We start from the raw sequence: 22969 nt of genomic DNA, 5'->3' as shown, positions 1-22969 counted from the left end.
CACCGTTGGGTAGGGCCTGTCTCTCTCTGTTGCCAACTTGGACTTCCCAAGCGCTTAGTATAGTGTTCTGCACACAGTAAGCGCTCAATAAGTACGATTGATTGATTGATTGATTGATTGGTGTGTGTTTTTTTTTTTTTAGGATCGCGGGCCGGGGACGGAGGAGTGTGGTCCCCGGCGGGGCGCCGTAGCGGGCGGGGCGATGGGCGAGACCATGTCGAAGAGGCTGAAGCTGCAGCTGGGCGGGGAGGCGGGGGCGGCCGCCGCCATGGAGGACCGCTCCTTCCCCAACCCCTTCCCCGACTACGAGGCCGCCCACCCCCTCCACGACGCCCCCCAGGACCCCCAGGACCCCCACGACCCCGGCCTCCCCTTCCTCGGCGACCGCAAGGTGAGTGATGGAGGCCCCCGGAGCGGGGCGGCGACGTCACCGTCTCCTGGCAACGCATCCCCGCGCCGCCCGTCGCCATGGTAACCGTGGGGGGGGGGGGGGACCAGAAGGATCCTAACGATAGCGCTTACTATGTTCTCTGTCTCCCCCTTCTAGACTGTGAGCCCACTGTTGGGACCGTCTCTATCTGTTGCCCACTTGGGCTTCCCAAGCGCTTAGTACAGTGCTCTGCACACAGGAAGCGCTCAATAAATACGATTGATTGATTGATTAAATAGGGTTGAGTGAGTGAATGCACGGAGGGTGCCCGGTGAGCCCACTGTTGGGTAGGGCCTGTCTCTCTATGTTGCCAACTTGGACTTCCCAAGCGCTTAGTACAGTGCTCTGCACACAGGAAGCGCTCAATAATAATAATAATAATAATAATGATGGCATTTGTTAAGCGCTTACTATGTGCAAAGCACTGTTCTAAGCGCTGGGGGGGGATACAAGGTGATCAGGTTGTCCCACGTGGGGTTCACAGTCTTCATCCCCATTTTACAGATGAGGTAACTGAGGCCCAGAGAAGTGAAGTGACTTGCCCAAAGTCACACCGCTGACAAGTGGCAAAGCCGGGATCAGAACCCACGACCTTTGACTCTCAAGCCCGGGCACTTTCCACTGAGCCACGCTGCTTCTCATACGATTGATTGATTGATTGAATAGGGTTGAGTGAGTGAATGCACGGAGGGTGCCCGGTGAGTCCACTGTTGGGTAGGGACCGTCTTTCTATGTTGCCAACTTGGACTTCCCAAGCGCTTAGTGCAGTGCTCTGCACACAGGAAGCACTCAATAAATACGATTGATTGATTGATTGATTGAATAGGGTTGAGTGAGTGAATGCACGGCGGGTGCCCGGTGAGCCCACTGTTGGGTAGGGACCGTCTCTGTGTGTTGCCAACTTGGACTTCCCAAGCGCTTAGTACAGTGCTCTGCACACAGGAAGCGCTCAATAAATACAATTGATTGATTGATTGATTGAATAGGGTTGAGTGAGTGAATGCACGGAGGGTGCCCGGTGAGCCCACTGTTGGGTAGGGACTGTCTCTGTATGTTGCCAACGTGGACTTCCCAAGCGCTCAGTACAGTGCTCTGCACACAGGAAGCGCTCAATAAATACGATTGATTGATTGATTGAATAGGGTTGAGTGAGTGAATGCACGGAGGGTGCCCGGTGAGCCCACTGTTGGGTAGGGACTGTCTCTGTATGTTGCCAACTTGGACTTGCAAGGTACTGTTCTAAGCGCTGGGGAGATTCCAAGGTGATCAGCTTGGCCCACGGGGGCTCACAGTCTTCACCCCCATTTTACAGATGAGGGAACTGAGGGCGCTTGGGGAGGTTACAAGGTGATCAGGTTGGCCCACAGGGGGCTCGCAGTTTTCATCCCCATTTTCCAGATGAGGTACAGATGAGGCCCAGAGAAGTGAAGTGACTTGCCCAAAGTCACACAGCTGACAGTTGGTGGAGCCGGGATTTGAACCCATGACCTCTGACTCCAAAGCCCGGGCTCTTTCCAGTGAGCCACACTGCTGCTTGTAATAATAATGATGGCATTTGTTAAGCACTTAACATGTGCAAAGCACCGTCCTAAGCGCTGGGGAAGTTACAAGGTGATCAGGTTGTCCCACAGGGGGCTTGCAGTTTTCATCCCCATTTTACAGATGAGGGAACTGAGGCCCAGAGAAGTGAAGTGACTCGCCCAAAGTCACACAGCTGACAGTTGGCGGAGCCAGGATTTGAACCCATGACCGCTGACTCCAAAGCCCATGCTCTTTCCAGTGAGCCACGCTGCTTCTCGTAATAATAATGATGGCATTTGTTAAGCGCTTACCATGTGCAAAGCACTTTCCTAAGCGCTGGGGAGGTTACAAGGTGATCAGGTTGGCCCACGGTGGGCTCACAGTTTTCATCCCCATTTTCCAGATGAGGGCACCGAGGCCCAGAGAAGTGAAGTGACTTGCCCAAAGTCACACAGCTGACAGTTGGCAGAGCCGGGATTTGAACCCATGACCTCTGACTCCAAAGCCCAAGTTCTTTCCACTGAGCGACGCTGCTTCTATATGGCATTTATTAAGCGCTTGCCCCGAGCGCCGGGGAGGTTACAGGGTGATCAGGTTGTCCCACGGAGCGGGGGGGGGGGGGCCTCACCATCTTCATCCCCATTTTACAGATGAGGTCACCGAGGCCCAGAGCAGAGAAGTTCAAATCCCGGCTCTGCTACTTGTCAATCAATCAATCGTATTTATTGAGCGCTTACTGTGTGCAGAGCACTGTACTAAGTACTTGGGAAGTACAAGTTGGCAACATATAGAGACAGTCCCTACCCAACAGTGGGCTCACACTCTACAAGGGGGAATCAATCAATCAATCAATCATATTTATTGCACGCTTACTGTGTGCAGAGCACTATTCTAAGCGTTCAGGAAGCACAAGTTGGCAACATATAGAGACGGTCCCTACCCATCGGTGGGCTCACAGTCTAGAAGGGGGGACTCACAGTCTAGCAGCTGTGTGACTTTGGGCAAGTCACTTAACTTCTACGAGCCTCAGTTCCCTCATCTGTAAAATGGGGATGAAGAATGTGAGCCCCACATGGGACAACCTGTTCACCTTGTAACCTCCCCAGCGCTTAGAACAGTGCTTTGCACATAGCAAGTGCTTAATAAATGCCATCATTATGAGTGACTTGCCCAAAGTCGCACAGCTGACGAGTGGCGGAGCAGAGACTTGAACCCATGACCTCTGACTCCGAAGCCCGGGCTCTTTCCACTGAGCTACGCTGCATCTCTAATGATAATGACGGTGATAATGCTATGTGCCGAGCGCTGTTCTAAGCGCTCGGGAAGTTAAGTCCCATTGGGGGGGGGGGGGAGCGTTTTCACCGTCTTCATCCCCATTTTACAGAGAAGTGAAGTGACTTGCCCAAAGTCACACAGCTGACAATTGGCGGAGCAGGGATTTGAACCCATGACCTCTGACTCCAAAGCCCGGGCTCTTTCCACTGAGCCATGCTGCTTCTCCATTCATTAATAATAATAATAATAATAATAGCATTTCTTAAACTCTTACTACGTGCAAAGCACTGTTCTAAGCGCTGGGGAAGTTACAAGGTGATTAGGTTGCCCCACGGGGGTCTCACCGTCTTCATCCCCATTTTACAGAGAAGTGAAGTGACTTGCCCAAAGTCACACAGCTGACAAGTGGTGGAGCCGGGATTTGAACCCATGACCTCTGACTCCAAAGCCCGGGCTCCTTCTTACTATGTACAAAGCCCTGTTCTAAGCACTGGGGAAGTTACCAGGTGATCAGGTCGCCCTATGGGGTGGGGCTCACTGTCTTCATCCCCATTTTACAGAGAAGTAAAGTGACTTGCCCAAAGTCACACAGCTGACAAGTGGCGGAGCTGGGATTTGAACCCATGAACTCTGACTCCAAAGCCCGGGCTCTTTCCACTGAACCATGCTGCTTCTCCATTCATTAATAATAATAATAATAATAATAATAATAATAGCATTTATTAAGCTCTTACTATGTGCCAAGCACTGTTCTAAACGCTGGGGAAGTTATACAAGGTGATCAGGTTGCCCCACGGCGGGGGGGCTCACCGTCTTCATCCCCATTTTGCAGATGAGGGAACTGAGGCCCAGTGAAGTGACTTCCCAAAGTCACACAGCTGACAAGTGGCGGAGCCGGGATTTGAACCCATGACCTCTGACTCCAAAGCCCGGGCTCTTTCCACTGAGCCACGCTGCTTCTCCATTCAGTAATAATAATTATAATAATGGCATTTATTAAGCTCTTACTATGTCCCAAGCACTGTTCTAAGCACTGGAGAAGTTACCAGGTGATCAGATTGTCCCACGGTGGGGGCCACTGTCTTCATTCCCATTTTGCAGATGAGGGAACTGAGGCCCAGAGGAGTGAAGCCCAAAGTCACACAGCTGACAATTGGAAGAGCCGGGATTTGAACCCATGATCTCTGACTCCAAAGCCCGGGCTGTTTCCACTGAGCCATGCTGCTTCTCTACCCGGCTCCCCGCAGGGTGACAGGCAGCGACCGGCCTGACCGAGGCCAGATAGTAATAATAATAATAATGATGGCATTTATTATTATTAATAATAATAATAGTAATGGTGTTTGTTAAGCACTTACTCTGTGCCAAGCACTGTTCCAAGCACTGGGGTAGACACAAGGTAAGCAGATTGTCCCACGTGGGGCTCACAGTCTTAATAGAGCAGATACACAGTAGGTACAGCGTAGCTCAATGGAAAGAGCACAGGCTGTGGAGTCAGAGGTCATGGGTTCAAATCCCTGCTCCGCCAACTGCCAGCTGTGTGACTTGGGGCAAGTCACTTAACTTCTCTGTGCCTCAGTTCCCTCATCTGTAAAATGGGGATTAAGACTGTAAGCCCCCCCCCGGGGGGGGGGCAACCTGATCACCTTGTAACCTCCCCAGCGCTTAGAACAGTGCTTTGCACATAGTAAGTGCTTAATAAATGCCGTTATTATTATTAATCACAGTCTTGACAAAAATCATCATTGGTATTAATCCCCGTTTTGCAGATGATGAAACTGAGGCAGAGTGAAGTTAAGTGGCTTGCCCAAGGTTACACAGCAGACAAGTGGCGTAGCTGGGATTAGAACCCTCCTTCCTCCTTCCTCTCCCCCTCCCCATCTCCCCCACCTTACCTCCTTCCCCTCCCCACAGCACCTGTATATATGTTTGTACGGATTTATTACTCTATTCATTTAATTTATTTGTACACATTTATTCTATTTATTTTATTTTGTTAGTATGTTTTGTTGTCCGTCTCCCCCTTCTAGACTGTGAGCCCGCTGTTGGGTAGGGACCATCTCTAGATGTTGCCAACTTGGACTTCCCAAGCGCTTAGTACGGTGCTCTGCACACAGTAAGCGCTCAATAAATGCGATTGAATGAATGAATGAACCCATGACCTTCTGACTTCCAGGGCCGAGCTCTATCCACTATGCCACGCTGTTGTGGATGGGCATTGTCAGGAGGGCTGTCAGCGCCTGCCACCTGCGCATCATTAATAATAATAATAATAATGATGGCATTTGTTAAGCGCTTACTATGTGCAAAGCACTGTTCTAAGCGCTGGCAGTGTGATCAAGTTGTCCCATGTGGGGCTCGCAGTCTTAATCCCCATTTTTACAGATGAGGTAACTGAGGCTCAGAGAAGTTAAGTGACTTGCCCGAGGTCGCACAGCAGACTTGTGGTGGTGCTGGGATTCGAACCCATGACCTCGGACTCCAAAGCCCGGGCTCTTTCCACTGAGCCACGCTCATTCGGAGCGGGGTTGGGCGGGGTGGACGCCCGCCGCCCTGTAGCAGAGAAGAGGGGAGTGAGGACCGCGGGAAACGTGGCAATAAATAATTTTGATGATAATCCCAATCTTTTGGGAAAAGAAGGATTTTTCCACAGCTTCAAAAATACGCTTACGCTTAACTTTATTAGCAAGCCCACTTTAAATAGAGATTTTTCACTTCTTGGCCTAGATAGCTCAACTCATTTCATTCTAATGGAATGTAATCTTATCTAAACTAATTAGATTCCATTAGAATAAGGGCCTCGAGGTCAGGATCGTTGTTGGTCTTATGAATAGTGATGAAGATGATGATGGACAGGAAGTTTGTTCAAGGTTGCTTTACATACATTGGGTCTGGGTCACCTTTAGCAGGAGTGGCAGTCAATTAATAATAATGGCATTTATTAAGCGCTTACTATGTGCAAAGCACTGTTCTAAGCTCTGGGGAGGTTACAAGGAGATCAGGTTGCCCCACAGGGGGCTCACAGTCTTAATCCCCATTTTACAGATGAGGGAACTGAGGCACAGAGAAGTTAAGTGACTTGCCCAAAGTCACACAGCTGACAATTGGCAGAGCTGGGATTCGAACCCATGACCCCTGACTCCAAAGCCTGGGCTCTTTCCACTGAGCCACGCTGCTTCTAATCAATCAGAGGTGCTTACTGAGCGTTTATTGGGTCTTGCTTTGCCCTCCCGGGTCTCTGAACGTGGGTGCCACTTGGTGGTGGTGGTTACTGAGGAGGAGGAAGGCTGGAAAGTTACAATACTGGGCATAAAGTCACTTTACTAAGCATTTGGGAGAATATAGTACATAGAGTTGGTAAGCATGATCCCTGTCCGTAAGGAGCTTATGGTCCTAGTGGAGGAGACTGAGAAGCAACATGGCCTAGGGGGTAGATCCCAAGCCTGGAAGGGCAGAAGGACCTGGGTTCGAGTCCTAACTCCGCCCACTCCTCTAGACTGTAAACTCATTATAGGCAGAGAACGCGTCTGCTAATTCTCTTGTACCGCACCCTCCCAGGAGCTTTATTTTACTTGTACGTATTTACTATTCTATTTTATCTTGGTAATATGTTTTGTTGTCTCCCCCTTCTAGACTGTGAGCCCGCTGTTGGGTAGGGACCGTCTCTATATGTTGCCGACTTGTACTTCCCAAGCGCTTAGTACAGTGCTCCGCACACAGTAAGCGCTCAATAAATACGATTGAATGAATGAAGAGCTTAGAACAGTGCTTTCCACACAGTCAGCGCTCAGTAAATACAATTGAATCAATTAAAATAAGCTCTCAATAAATTCATTCAATCATATTTATTGAGCACTGACTGTGTGCAGAGCGCTTGGGAAGTACAAATTGGCAATATATAGAGACGGTCCCTACCCAACAATTGGCTCACAGTCTAGAAGGGGGAGACAGACGACAAAACAATACCATTGATTGAGACAAACATTATATTTCCTGGACACCTACTATAAATAGAGTACTAGAGGGATGAGGACATTCACCAGAAGTAAAAAACACGGCCCCTGTTCTCGGAGAGTTTGCAGTTTAATGAGGAACTTTCTGGGTGAAAGGGATCGCTGAGTCTGGCACATTTCCTAAAACTTGAAAATTTCATTTGGCATATTTTAAAATGCCTGGAACTTAGGCAAAAGCACAGCGTCACCAAAACCAAATATAAAACTTGAGCACAGTTCCATTTGGGCGTTCTAGCAGGTGACTCATAATCCCTCTGAGCTGCAGCATCTGACTATTTTAAGGGAAGAGTTACCTTCAAAATGGCATCCCTCGCCTCTCCCTTCCTGTAATTTATTTTAGTGTTTTGCCCCCCAACCTCCCACCTCCCCAGTTTGTATGCTGCTTGAGGGCAGGGATCATGTCTGCTAACCCTATTGGGCACTCCCAAGTGCTTAGTTCAATGTTCTGAGTAGAGTAAGCACTCAATAAATACTGTTGACTGGTTGACTTATTCGGACCACAAAGCGCAAAACTTTAAATCTTGAGGTTTTCTCACAGTGGCCATTCCTAATTCAGGACGGGGACATGGAGAGATGCAAGCGACATCATGGGATAACAGAATGAAGTCCTATGCACCTGTTGAGTGAAAGTTCACCCGAGGCCCCCTGAAATTAGAGCGTTTCTCCTGGGTCCCCCGTTTGGCTCCTAAACTATTGCCCTGCCCTCCCAGTTCCCCGCGTATTCAGGTGCCGCTCACAAGCCGCAGAACTTGGCAGCGGGAACTGAGGCGGAGGAGAGCTGGCCGGTTAAAATTGAAATATGAGGCATGTAGTCAACCAGTTCCATATCTGTAGCACACAGGGGACAGATCAACTGAAGACCTGACCGTGAAATCAGATAAATGGTCAGCCTGGGTTAACGTCCGACGCTAGAATGCCCAGTAATAGAGATAGGCTCATCTTTGGCCAAATCTCGATACCAAGGATATGTTGTTTTTTTCCCCCTATTATTGACTGACAGTAACGGTAGCTGGAAGTCAGCTAAATGTTTGTTATTTTGTTCTTCAGAGAAACGTTTCTGTAGACATTTTGAGTTTTAGCAACCCTACCCCTGTCTGAATCCCAGGATGCAGGGAGTACTCTATCAATCAATCAATCAATCGTATTTATTGAGCGCTTACTGTGTTTCAGAGCACTGTACTAAGCACTTGGAAAGTACAAGTTGGCAACATATACAGTCCCTACCCAACAGTGGGCTCACAGTCTAAAAGGGGGAGACGGAGAGCAAAACCAAACATACTAACAAAATAAAATAAATAGAATAGATATGTACAAGTAAAATAAATAAATAGAGTAATAAATATGTACAAATATATATACATATATAAAGGATATACTCTATCCTTTTATATGGTGAGTTTTACCAAAGCCTGGTGGAGATGGATACGCGCTTAGTACAGTGCTCCGCACACAGTAAGCGCCCAATAAATACGATTGACTGAATGAATGAATATGCTTCCTCTTGGACCTTTGGGACCAAATCCTTAATTTTTTTCCCCCACTAGAAAAATGTAAATGTAATTTCCCATTGTGGTGGACCAAATTTTTCTCTCAAGACATAATTTGTTTTGGAATAAATAAGGACTTTGCTCTTTTTAAAGGTGAATTATGCTTTTTATAATACTGTTAAGGCTTTAAACACCCATGAAGTGTGAGAAGTATTGTGTAAGCACATGTACTGCAGATAGTGTTACCTTTGGGTTTTCAAGAGGATGCTATTGATGGTGAGATTTTTACCCCTGTGTGGAAATGTGGCTTTCAAAGTTCATTGCCATGTTTGAACTGTTAGGATGTCTTTGTATGACCATTTTTTTTGCCAGAAGGTAACTTAGCAAGGAGCAAGGGGGAATGGAAATTACTGGCTGAAGTCTGTAAATCTAAATGGTTCAGCCAGATTTGGGTGAGTTGGTTTATTAATATTGATGCCAGATGATAAAATCCAAACTTCCCTGCCACTGAGCTTTATTTTAATTATCCTTTTCTTTCCCGTGGGCTGTTGGTGGAATTGGGGTTATGCAGAAGCACCGATAAAATGCATTTTCGGCTTATAACCAAATGCCTGCTCTCCATCTACATTGGTTTTGTGTGGAATGGCAATCTTGAGATGTACTAAGCATTTTCTGTGCAGAATACCACCAACTCTGGAATTCTCTACCAGATACAGTTTTGACAACGGTACTTTTATATCATTAGTATGGAGGTTATGAAAAGTGACTGGTGAACATATGTTGAAGCGACTTTCGCATTTTGGAATGCAGCTCTCTCAGCTGTTAAACGGATGACTAACTGCTTGCAAAATCCGGTCTTTAGCTGAAATTAGACATGATTTGGAAGAAACGGTCCAAATCTCTGACCGTACAGCGCGATATACAAGTCACCTCAGGATATGTCAGAAATTGAAGTTTTGCCACCATTTAGGTCGACTTCCTCCTCCTCTGCCTTCTCTTTCCAAACCTGAAGTGCACTTGGGTCGTTTGGTCTTCATTCATGCCACCTTCAGCCCCGCAGCACTTCTACACAAACCCCTAATTTATTAATTGATATTAACATCCGTCTCCCCCTCTAGACTGTAAGCCTGTTAATAACGATGGTATTTGTTAAGCGCTTACTTTGTGCCGAGCACCGTTCTAAGCACTGGGATAGATACAAGGTTGTCAGGGTGTCCCACGGGGGGCTCACAGTCTTCATCTCCATTTTCCAGATGAGGTAACTGAGGCACAGAGAAGTGAAGTGACTTGCCCAAAGTCACACAGCTGACAAGTGGCGGAACTGGGATTCGAACCCATGACCTCTGACTCCCAAGCCCGGACTCTTTCCACTGAGCCTCGCTGCTTCTCTATTGTTGCGGGCAGAGAACGTGTATACCAACTCTGTTGTGTTGTTCTCTTCCAAGTGTTTAGTACAGTGCTACTCACTCAGTAGGTTTCCCCCTTCTAGAACGGGAGCTTGTTGTTGGGTAGGGACCGTCTCTATATATTGCCGATTTGTACTTCTCAAGCACTTAGTACAGTGCTCTGCACTTTATTAAGCGCTCAATAAAGACAATTGAATGAATGAATGAATGAATTTCCACTAAGCCACGCTGCTTCTCTAATAAATCTAATCAATGCAGTGGGAGTAATAATAATAATAATGGCATTTATTAAGCACTTACTATGTGCGAAGCACTGTTCTAAGTGCTGGAGTAGTTCACAGTACCAAGAAAGTACCCAGAGAGGAGCTAGAATCTGGTCTATTATTCATTATTTTATTCATCAAAATTAGTTTTATTTTCATAGCCTACTGATTAACTTCTGTGAAATACGATTTGGTGTGAAAATTGAAACTTGGCTTTGCTAGAAAGTTATTAGTCCCATGTCATTTCTAAAGTGGATTTTCAAACGGGCTTCTTGGTTGCCATCTTAGGTTATAATCTCTTGTTTTCTAGTCTGTCACTTCCAAAGCATTTCAAACAGGATTATGATTCAAAAGTCATTCAAAAGTAAGGGCAGAAACACTCTCAAAAATCAATATTCTATTGTTAGCCCTGTTGAGAATCTTTTCCCTTGTTCTGAGATGGAATAATGTCTAAATAGGGTAAGTTTGATGTAATTCAAGTTTTCCCATTTGGCTAGAATAAAGAACTCAGAAAGCATCAAGACCTATAGACTCCCGTTTCCTGTCATTTGGTATTCAATTTAGAACTTTAAATTGAAATTTCAAACCCTTGAAGAGAGAAACTATAGAAAAAAAGCATTACCCTCCCTTCCTCCTCCCAACTTAGCCATTAAACAGTTTGGTACCAGCGTTTCAAGTAGAGCATTATTTTAAAATTACCATCTGTCTCAAGCATTTCATGACAGCTAACCCCCAAAAGGAAAGTGCACCAGTATTCTGAGTGCGTTTTTGGATTATTGGGTGGCAAGAAAGCTTTTATTCACTCTCCTTATATTGCTATTATAGCTTTAAGTATTTTTCCTGATACTAGGCGATAAGCATCATTTAAAATCAGGGATGAAATAATTGAGGGGTTATTATACCATGACCGGGCCCCAGGAGCATACACGCCAGAAGGCGTGCAGTTGATAGTGAGCCATTTTGCAGGATCCGTCCGGCAGGACTGTGATCAGCTTGAAGAAAACTGAGATAATGACATTGGAGCATTGTGGAAAGTGCTGGAGCAGATACCGGATAATCAGATTGGACACAGTCCCTGTCCCCCACGAGGCTCTCCATCTGAGAGAGGGAGAACAGTTATTTGATTTCCATTTCCTAGATAACTGCATCAGGCTCCTTGCTGACCCCTCTGCCTCCTGTCCTTCCCTTCATCAGTTCGTACTTCACTTTGCCTCCAGGATCATTTTTCTACAAAACTGGCCATGTTTCCCCACTCATCAAGAACCTGCAGTGGTTGCCCGTCAGCCCCCACGTGAAATAGAAACTCGTTACCGACAGCTTTAAAACACTCAATCACCTTGCCCCTTCCTACCTTACCGCTCCGATTTCCTATTTCACTCCTTTAGTGCAGGCCTACTGACTGTACATATTATTATGATGATGATGGTAAGGGGTTGAGAATCCTGCAGATGCTACAGCTAGACTGTGAGCTTGTTGTGGGCAGGGAATTTTACTGTTTATTGTTGTATTGTACTTTCCCAAGTGCTTAGTACAATGCTCTGCACACAATAAGCGCTTACTAAAAAATCAATGATTCTTGAATAGTCCCAACGGGGTCGTATATTGTCCTTCCGTGCCTTTCAAGGAGATGGGACCTGGGAAGGGACAGGCTTCAGAGACACTGAGGAGGCCAGACGGCCACCACTTAAGGTCTTCTGAGCCTTGATTAGAAACGCTCAGAGCGTCGGAGACCCTGGATAAGTGGAGCCCGGGAGCACAGCCCAAAAAGCTGTAGGGGCCGCCTCCCCCATCTTCCCACCGAGTCAGCACCTGCCTCTATGTTCCGTTCTCAATTTCAAGTGGTAAGAGAGGATCAAAGCCAACAAAGTCCTGGAACGAAGTCAATCTGCTAACAGCCAGGCTGTGCTCCCCTGAACAAAACTTCACCAGACAGGAGCCGGATGAAAATAGGTAACCGTAGGATACCCAAACAGGTGTTATACAATCAGTTGAAATGAGTGCTTTAAAGAGGACAGAGCAGACAGAACAGCCTGGTTTGCTGCAGTCAAAGAAGGTGGTGACGTTTTCGGGATTAGAAATTTCAAGAAGATTTTAAGATGGTGAGGTTAAAATGAAACCAGCAACAGGTACTGCGGACGGCAAACGTGTCAGCAAACCCGGGCACAAAAGCCAGTTTCAGCATCACTGAGGGCCAGAGTCCTATATTCCTTGGGTTTGTCAGGTTCACTGTTAAATAATTTAGAATTTCATTTGTATAAACGGAGTAGAGTGAGTCACCTGACTGGTTGAGGTAGCGCTGTTTGTAGTGATGACACTTAAATTAGCCATGCTTCCAACCCCCAATTCTTCCAGCATCCAGTGACAAAAGGGATCTTGTGGTCCCGAAGATTATGTCGATGGGCCACGAAGAAGCCAGGTGCCGGCATCTACTTCTATCTTATCGAAAGATGGTGAACTGTGATCAGTGCTTTACCACTGATCAGTGTTTTACCACAATGGGAGAGACGACGGGCCATTAGGGATTCTTTCCCAAATGTACTTCAAGCTGTCTCTCCGTTCTCTTCTCTCTTTCTTTTTCTCTCCTGGAATGACTAAGCCATTCATTCAGTCATATTTATTGAGCGCTTACTGTGCGCAGAGCACTTAGCGCTTGGGAAGTACAAGTCGGCAACATATAGATGATCCCTACCCAACAACAGGCTCATGGACTGGAGGTTATTAGTTATTTCTATGGCACAGCATCAGCGCCAGCTAGAATTGCCCTTTGTTTGTGTCCGGCTGTGTCATAATTGGTGCCTCCGTACTAGGATCTCCCCAGAAATGATGGGCAGAAAGGAAAGCACCCCAGCGAGCTTGGAAGGGCATTTCTGCCTTTCCCACTCCTCTAGGATGGTTGGGCTCCAGCCCCAATTAACACTAATAGTTACAGCATTTTAAAGCGCTTGCTGTGTGGTAAGCGCTGGGGCAATTATGAAGTTTTCAGGTCAGACACAGCCCTCCCCCATTTCCTGTCTCACGCAGGACTCACAATCTAAATTAGAGAAGCAGCGTGGCTCAGTGGAAAGAGCCCGGGCTTTGGAGTCAGAGGTCATGGGTTCGAATCCCTGCACTGCCACATGTCTGCTGTGTGACATTGGGCAAGTCACTTAACTTCTCTGAGCCTTAGTTACCCCATCTGTAAAATGGGGATTAAGACTGTGAGCCCCACGTGGGACAACCTGATCACCTTGTATCCCCCCAGCACTTAGAACAGTGCTTTCCACATAGTAAGCGCTTAACACATGTCATCATTATTATTATTATTAAATTATCCCCATTTTACAGGTGAGAAAACCGAGAACCAGAAAGGTTAAGTGAGTTGCCCAAGGTCACATGGCAGGCCAAGGATGGAACTGGTACTAGAACCTTAGTGCTCTCTCCAGTTAACTCTGCTGCCTCCCCCTTCATTCATTACACTTTATTCTCTTTTTTACTTAGACTGTAACTCCATGCAGGCCAGGTCTGTGTCCAATCTAATCCACTTGCATCTACTCCAGTGCTTAGAACAGAGTTTGACATATAGTAGAAGCAGCGTGGCTCAGTGGAAGGAGCGTGGGCTTTGGAGTCGGAGGTCATGGGTTCAAATTCCGGCTCCACCAACTGCCAGCTGTGTGACTTTGGGCAAGTTACTTCTTTGTGCCTCAGTTACCTCATCTGTAAAACGGGGGTTAAAACTGTGATCCCCCCGTGGAACAACCTGATCACCTTGTAACCTCCCCAGCACTTAGAACAGTGCTTTGCACATAGTAAGTGCTTAACAAATACCATTATTACTATTATTATTATTATAGTAAGCGCTTCACAAATACCGTAAAACAAATTAATGGTATTTCTGAAGCACTTACTATGTGCCAAGCACTGTACTAAGCACTGGGGTAGATTCAAGACAGTCGGATGTAGTCCTTGCCCCACGTGATGCTGACAAAGATTCATTGTTAAAAGGAAATGCTTTATATTTTCTGAATTTACTCTTGCTGTTCACTGTCTAGGGTTATGTGCCTGCTTAATTATAGAATGTAAAACTCAGTTTCATTATAGCAATACAGTTTTGTTCTATCACCTTCATGCATAATGAAGTCTAGTTTGGGAAAATTGCCTTTCAAATAAACAAATCCATCACCACTGTGATGTATTAATGTTAACCAAGCCTCAGGCCATCTGTCTTGTTCCGATGACCAGGGCAGAATAAGAAATGGGATGGAAGAGAGAGCAGGGGTATGAAAAGAAGAGACTGACTAAACAGATCGAGTTAATTTTTACTCAGAAAAGGAAATTCTTACATGGAAAAGGAAATCTATGACAATAATAGTTTGGTACTTTTTCTAAAAGCCAAAAAAACTGTTAATCTGCCCTGTGGATGACCGTTAGAGAATATGAGCATCCTTTCTTTTCTCCAGGTCTCTCGGTGTTTTTAATCTGTTTTGGATCCACTGGGGTGAACATATGTGCATGAAAAACTGGGCCAGTCTAGAATTTAGTGTCAGTTGAAGTGAAAGCCATTTGAGTCCTGGAAATCTTTCAAGCAACCTTGGGGTGTGACGATATTGCATCTGGGGGCTGGAATGAGATTGTGAGGAAGGGTTGCTTTAATTGGAACACCCTTTGGTCCAGTTTAATGTTTTTCTTTGACACAGTGATTGATCATGAAGGCAATAGAGAAGGAGTTTATATGCTTAGATCTCATTGGGCCTTTAGATACTGTTCCATGAGATAACCTCATTGACAGACTAGGAATTTAATGATCGTTAGATGAAAGAGTCGAGAGTAGGCTCATCAGATTTGATTCAGTTGATTCTGAATTAGGTGGAGCGGGACTCTTCCAAGTGCTTAGTACAAGTGCCCTGCTCAAGAAATATCATTGATTTTTTAATAGTTTGAAAGACATGGAAAAAAAAATCCAAAATGACCCAGATAAATTAGAAAAATGTCCCCCAAAACAAGATGAAATGCCATAGGGATAAATGCTAGGGATGAAACCCCCAAGTAAATAGAAGATTTAAAAAAAACAGCTAGGCAAATATAGAGTCAACAATTTGGAGTTGTCAACAATTCAGAGTTGTTTCTAAGTGTTTTTGGAATATGTAAATTAGAGCCTAGAATTTATGAGCTGGAGGGCAACTCTTCCATTGTGCCCAGCCTCATAGGGTGCAGAAAAAAGACTGTGAGAGCAATCCAAATGCTTAAAAATATATCAAGTAGGTCCCAAGAGGAATATCAATCAGTCAATGATAATAATAATGGCAATTATTAAGCACTTACTATGTGCCAGGCACTGTACTAAGCACTGGGGTGAATACAAGCAAATCAAGCTGGACACGGTCCCTGTCCCATGTGGGGCTCACAGTCTCAATCCCCATTTTACAGATGAGGGAACTGAGGCCCAGAGAAGTGCAGTGACTTGTCCAAGGTCACACAGCAGACAAGTGGCGAAGCTGGGATTAGAACCCATGACTTTCCGATTCCCATGCCCGTGCTCTATCCACTGTGCTGTGATTGAAGGCTTTCTCGTTTCAGAGTGCTGAGCATTTGAGAGTGTACAACACAGCTGGTAGACCTAAGGAACATATTGTCTAATGATGATGATGCTGATGGCATCTGTTAAGGGCTTACTATGTGCAAAGCACTGTTCTAAGCACTGGAGAGGATACAAGGTGATCGGGTTGTCCCACGTGGGGCTCACAGTCTTAATCCCCATTTTACAGATGAGGTAACTGAGGCACAGAGAAGTGACCTGCCCAAAGTCACACAGCTGACAAGCGGCAGAGCCGGGATTAGAACCCATGAACTCTGACTAGCAAGCCTGTGCTCTTTCCACTGAGCCATGCTGCTTCCCTTCTAATCAATCAATCAATCAATCAATCGTATTTATTGAGCACTTAGTGTGTGCAGAGCACTGTACTAAGCGCTTGGGAAGTACAAGTTGGCAAGTAGTACAAGTTCTAATGGAGGAGCTTACTTTCTAACAACTGTAAATATAAAAGACACTGTGGTTGGTTGACCTACGGAAGAGACGTCTAAGGGAGACTTAGTAATTGGCTTCAAATTAATGATGAGATTTTATAGAGCATGGGCCTGGGACTCAGAAGGTCATGGGTTCTAATCCCAGCTCTGCTACTTGTCTGCTGTGTGACCTTGGGCAAATCACTTCACTTCTCCGGGCCTCAGTCACCTCATCTGTAAAATGGGGATTGAGACTGTGAGCCCCACGTTGGACAGGGACAGTGTCCAACTTGATCTGCTTGTATCCACCCCAGTGCATAGTACGGTGCCTGGCACATAGTTAAGCGCTTAACAAACACCATAATTATTATTATTTGCAAATGTCACAATTCATATTTTAATTATCATTATGATCAGAATGCTAACAGTCAGGAGGAAATGGGCTTCGTTTGAAGCAGAAGGAATTTGGGTCAGATGAAAGAGCTTCTTACCCCTCAGGGTGGTAAAACACAGGAGCAGGCTTCCATCCCGGGAGATCTTTATGAAAGATCTTTATGAAAGATCTTTTCTTTATGAAAAACAGCCATCTGCCGTGGACAGCTTAGTCATTGACCTCCTGGGAACCAGTCAGTCAACCAGTCAGTTGTATTTATTGAGCACTTACTGCGTGCAGAGCATTGTACTAAGCGCTTCAGAGGGTACAGTATAACAATTTAGCAATTCCCTGCCCACAACGAGCCTACGGTTTAGGTCCCTCTAGCTAGTTGAAGAAACCTTCATGGACTCTGCGTTGTGTGCAAGCGAGTATGTCGGAGACAAGTTTGTTTCTACTAGTGCTAGTAGGAGCAGTGGTTGTCAGCCAGATTTCCTCTACTAGTCAAGAACAACTCAGCGCCAAGCAATAGAGAGCTCCTTTATATGCAGTTGGTTCAGTATCCGAGCGAGCTTCACACATGATTGGAGAGCACAGTACATGATATATACTGTGACAGGCAGCAGGAAATTTGCATTTCAGGGTAATTGCTCGACCCTGCCTGGTTCTCCTCATTATAGAGATCTGGTGGAGAAATACCGCTCTCTCAGGCTGATAATCCCGACAGCTCCATTCTGAACCTCGGCATGCAGACGTCGGGACTGGGGAAACAGAGGAGGAGAGGTTATGTGATGTGCCTGTTCCTAGTAAATGGCAGCTTGGCCAAGCAAAATGGGGTCCAGGAGTTAAGGCCCAACACATTCCATCCCCTTAATAATAATAGTAATAATAATAATATTGGTATTTGTTAAGCGCTTACTATGTGTCAAGCACCGTTCTAAAGTGCCGGGGCGGATACAAGCTACAGATAGAAGCTGGGGCAGATAAAAACTAATAATAATAATAAATAATAATGGCATTTATTAAGCGCTTACTATGTGCAAAGCACCGTTCTAAGCGCTGGGGAGGTTACAAAGTGATCAGGTTGTCCCACTGGGGGCTCACAGTCTTAATCCGCATTTTACAGATGAGGTAACTGAGGCCCAGTGAAGTTAAGTGACTTGCCCAAAGTGACACAGCTGACAATTGGCGGAGCAGCCCCATGCTCTTTCCACTGAGTCACGCTGCTTCTCACAAGGGGCTCACAGTCTCAATCCCCATTTTGCAGATGAGGAAACTGAGGCGCAGAGAAGTTAAAAGTGACTTGCCCGAGGTTACACAGCAGACAATAGTAATTATAGTAATTGTATTTGTTAAGGACTTACTATGTGCCAAGCACTGTACTAAGCTCTAGGATGGATACAAGATAATCAGGTCCCACATGGTGTTTACAGTCTAGGAGGGAAAACAGGGATTGAATCCCCATTTTGCAGATGAGGGAGCTGCAGCATAGAACGTCAATCGATCAGTGTTATTTATCGAACACTTATTAAGCGCAGAGCACTGTACTAAGCACTTGGGAGAGTACAATCCAGCGGAATGGGCAGACAAGTTCCCTGACCATAACAAATTTACTGTTTAGAGTGCTGTACCATTTGAACACAGTCACTGTGAATGCATCGTTTCTTGAATTTTTTGCCTTGAAGTTTTGGATTTTGCCAAACTATGTCTATCCATGAGTGTGATCGGATAAAAAATCAAAATGGAAGGAAATTCTACTAAAGAAGAACCAGCCTAAGGGTTACTTTTCAAGGTGAGAAACAAAAGACTCTAGCTTACCAACATCAGTCGGTAAGGTTCTTCTTCAGTAGGCCTAGCCGCTGCCAGTATTATTAAGTAACTAGCCCACGATCACATAGTTGGTACATTTTGATTCTGGGACTAGAACCCAGGTCCTCTGACTCTCTGGCCTATGCTCTTTCCACAAAACCACACTGCTTCTAACTGTTTTCGGACAATATTTATTTTAAGCTCACCTGAGGTGAGAAAGTACTCCATAATCAGCTGTTCTTCACCGCAGGAAGGAAAACCTGTTCAAGAGTTTCAGGAAAGATGAAATTTCAGGAAATATCTATGTTCAAGCAACAAGAGTTAGAAAATGCAGTCAGGAGCTTCTGGGCAAAGGAATGAGCCTGGAAAGAAGAAGCTGGTAGGGATTACTACCAGTAAGGGATTTAGCAGCATGGCAAGAAGAAGCCTAGACGTTAGACTTGTAAGGAGGTTTATTGGAAAAACAGAATCCAGGACTCTTGCAATGAGCATAAAATCGCAAGAACAAATATGTAGGAAAAAAAGAGTTTTTCCAGCACACGATGTGAAATTATAAGAAGTGATCATTACGAATAAAAACTAGGAAATGAAGCACAGCCTCAATAATTGCTAGAATAAGCTTTTAGGGAAGGTAAGCACTTGGAGTTTAAAGACCGCAGTGGAAGGAAGAAGGTTTTCAGGAAAACAGTATTTGACAGGGAGCCCAGAGGATAGAATTACACAAGTGTTTAGGGAAATGGGGACTTGCAGAATAGAAAGTAGAACTGGGAGCAGCAGTGCATGGTAAAACAAAGATGACATAGATCGATTTGAAAGCCAAAGCCCTTAGAAAAATCGCTTATAGGCTTCCCCAAAGTGATAAACAATTGAAGAGAGAAATTTTCGTGAAGATCACTTACAAGTTTAACACCCAGAGCTTTCAGTGGCAAAATTTAACTTTAAAATACAGAATTTGAACATACAAAATAAAATTAATAGGCGAAAGCTTTAACCCAAAACAATCTGTGTTCATTCCCTCTATTTTGTAATCTCTTATGGGCAGGGAACATGTCCTTTAATTCTGTTGTTATTATTATTATATTTGTTAAGCTGTTATATAGTACTCTCCCAAGTGCTTAGTCCAGTGCTCTGCACAGAGTAAGTGCTCAATAAATAGCATCGATTAATTGATTGATTTCTCTAAGTCATGAATAGCTGATGCATGTATCAGTGAGATGCTTGAAGACCTGAGTTGTATTCCCCACTCTGCCACTTGCCTGCTGTGTGACTTTGGCCAATCACTTAACTCCCCTGTACCTCAGTTTCCTCATCTGTAAAATGGGATTAAATACCCATTTTCTCTCCTACTTAGATGGTGAGCCTCACATGGGTCTGATGATCATGTATCCATCCCAACCCTTACTACGGCGCTTGACACGTAGCAAGTGCTTAACAAATACCACAATTATTATGAAGTGTGTGAGTGTGGTTGAAGAGGCTAACATGCCTGACACATTCTCTTCCACACTGCTGTTCCAAACTGTGGTACGTGTTTGTCGTTCCTTATAGCAGAACTTCAGCTCTCCAATTGGCACTTGAATTTCTCCATCAACTTGTAGCTCATCAGGAATCTATGGGCATTGTGTAAAAAGCGCTTTGCAGAACTCTGGAGCTATTTCTAATAACAGTCGTGGTACTTAAGTGCTCCCTCTAGACTAAGCACATTTTGGGCCGGGAACACTTCTGTCAACTCTTTTATATTGTACTCTCCCAAGGGCTTAGTACAATGCTCTGCATATAGTAAGCACTCAATAAATACCATGGATTGATTGAATGATTATTATATGTCCCGCACTGTACTAAATGCTGGGGTAAGGTACAAGATAAATCGAACACACACAATCCTTGTTCCGCATTGTGTCATCCTTACACTTGTGTACATGTCGGTAATTTTGTTTCAGTTTTGTTTTGTATGATTTGGGGAGTAATAGGTGAAATTTGGAGGACTTTGTGTGCAGAGCAGAACAAAAGAATTTTTGTTACTTTGGGGTGGCCTCACTTACTTTTTGTCTTTTGTGCCCAGAGAAAACCTTGTGACTACATTTTAACACTGGCAATAGTATGAGGAAAAAAAAGGTAGATTATTTTTACTTACTGTAGATTTATACAGAATTAGTCTATGCAAACCCCTCTTGACTGTAAGCTCATTGTGGGCAGGGAATGCGTTTGCTAACTGTTGTATTGTGCTCTCTCAAGCATTTAATTCAGTGCTCTGCACATAGTATGTGCTCAATAAATACCATTGATTTATTAAAATGTCCAGATTAACAAAATTCCTTTTTTTTTTAACTTATTCTATAGTGTATCACCGGTTAGTGAATTAAAATAAATTTTCATGGCACATCGTTTATTTATTACTTATTATTATTAGTAGTACTTATATTATTGTCTGTCACCCCCTCTAGACTGTAAGCTCATTGTGGGAAGGAAATGTGTCTGCTAAACTCTGTTATAGTGTTATACTGTCCCAAACGTTTAGAGCAGTGCCCTGCACGTAGTAAGTGCTCAATAAATACCCTTGATTGATTGACCGATCCCTGTATTCTTCCAGTCAGACTGAATTTCCCTCTCCCTGTTTTGTCTTCTAGATCAGTCCCACTTTCGCAAGACGAATCCAGAGTAAAATCCAGGACCTCCTGCAACAGATGGAAGAAGGCCTGAAGACAGCAGACCCCCACGACTGTTCTGCATATACCGGCTGGACAGGTGGGGAGCTGCTGATGTGTAGGGCTTTGGGACTGCTAATTTTCTGCCTTTTCCATTTCTAGGGCAAGTCCTGGTTTTCCACGTGTGTTGGAAACTGACGTCGCTGAACCCAGAGTCTTAGCTTGAACTGTGGTCCTGTAGACTTGAAAAACACCTGCACCCCAGTGGAAATTCTAATAGTAATAGTAATAGTAATAATTGTGGTATTTGTTAAATGCTTACTATGTGCTGAGTACTGTATTAAGATGCGAGAGAATCAGGTCCCACATGGGGCTCACAGTCTAAGTAAGAGGGAGCACAGATACTGAGTCTCCATTTTACAGCTGAGGGAATTGAGGCGCAGAGAAGGAGCTGGCTTGCCCAAGGTCACACAGCAGACAAGTGGAGGAGGCAGGATTAGAACCCAGGTCCTCCAACCCCCGGGCCCATGCTCTTTCCACTCACCGTCAAATGTGTTGCCTGTTTTCCATTGGTAAAGCATTATTCCTGCTTACCTTTTTAAAAAACTAAAGTAGGTATATCTAAAATCTTCATTTCGCACAGGGTATTGCAGCCTGTGCAGAAACTCCCAAGGTGATGTCTCATTGCTCTCCATTGATTCAAGAATCTAGCTAGGATCCTTGTGAAGATCGTTTTCTGATCATACATCACGACGTATGAAACCTGTGATCTTTGCTTCAACTGAGTTATAACCAAAGTTCAAGGAAAATATCAGAATCCCTATTTTGCATTGCACAGAGGCGTATGGTACCCTTAGGATAGTGAACCAAATTCTCTAGGTGTGGCTAGAGTCAGTCAATCTTTCCATGGTAGTTATTGAGTGCTTACTGTGGGCAGAGCACTGAACTAGGTTCTTGGGAGAGTACAGTGCAATAGATTTGTGGTTGATTTTAATGCTACTTGTTAAGCACTTCCTATATGCCAGGCACCCTACTAAGCAGTGAAGTAGATACAAGATAATCATATTGGACACAGGCCCTGGTAGACATGATCCCTGCCCACAATCAATCAATCAATCGTATTTATTGAGCGCTTACTGTGTGCAGAGCACTGTACTAAGCGCTTGGGAAGTACAAGTTGGCAACATATACAGTCCCTACCCAACAGTGGAAACAAGTAACTTAAAGTATAGAGGGACAAAATTAAATTACAGATAGGCAAAGTGGCAGAGTATAAGGATACGTACGTAAATGCGGTGGGATTGGAGGAGGGGTAAGACCCAATTGCACAAAAAGTGCAGAGGGGAGGGCAAATGAGGTGGGATTTTTGAGGGGTTAGTCAGGGAAGGCATCTTGGAGGAGGTGTGATTTTAGTAGGGCTTTCAAGATGCAGAGAGTGGTGGCCTATCGGATATCAAGGGGGATGGAGTTCCAGGCCAGAGACTGTGAGCCCCATGGGGAACATGGCCTGATTGGCTTGCTTAGTTCAGTGCCCGGCACGTAGTAAGTGCTGAACAAATGCCACAGTTATTATTATTCTAGAATTTGCAACAAGGGATCTACAAGCTGGTATTTAATACATTTCTGATCTGTCAGGAACATCTTCCAATTCAACAGAAGGTGAGCATCACTGCACATCCTTTGGGGCGGTCATCCCGAAGCAGCTTTAAGCCGATGAGAGTCACGTATGTGCAAACGATTGCCAACCACTTTCCATTCAGCACAGAGC

At 45.0% G+C, this 22969-nt stretch overlaps 1 protein-coding gene across 3 annotated transcripts in view; it reads left to right on the top strand.

Annotated features, from left to right (window-relative positions):
• LANCL2 (LanC like 2) overlaps positions 1–22969 on the top strand; it is a 59285-nt gene that overhangs the window by 9639 nt on the left and 26677 nt on the right. For all 3 annotated transcript variants that reach the window (XM_038760328.1, XM_038760329.1, XM_038760327.1), the window contains exons 2-3: positions 143–391; positions 21184–21301. In XM_038760328.1, the coding sequence (XP_038616256.1) occupies positions 203–391; positions 21184–21301 (307 nt within the window). In that variant the 5' untranslated portion in view covers positions 143–202. The remainder of the gene's footprint in view (positions 1–142; positions 392–21183; positions 21302–22969) is intronic.

Source organism: Tachyglossus aculeatus, chromosome 18 (assembly GCF_015852505.1).
Source record: "Tachyglossus aculeatus isolate mTacAcu1 chromosome 18, mTacAcu1.pri, whole genome shotgun sequence".
Lineage (NCBI taxonomy): Eukaryota > Metazoa > Chordata > Mammalia > Monotremata > Tachyglossidae > Tachyglossus > Tachyglossus aculeatus.
The sequence above is the reverse complement of the archived record's forward strand: the minus strand, read 5'-3'. Positions and strand labels throughout refer to the sequence as shown.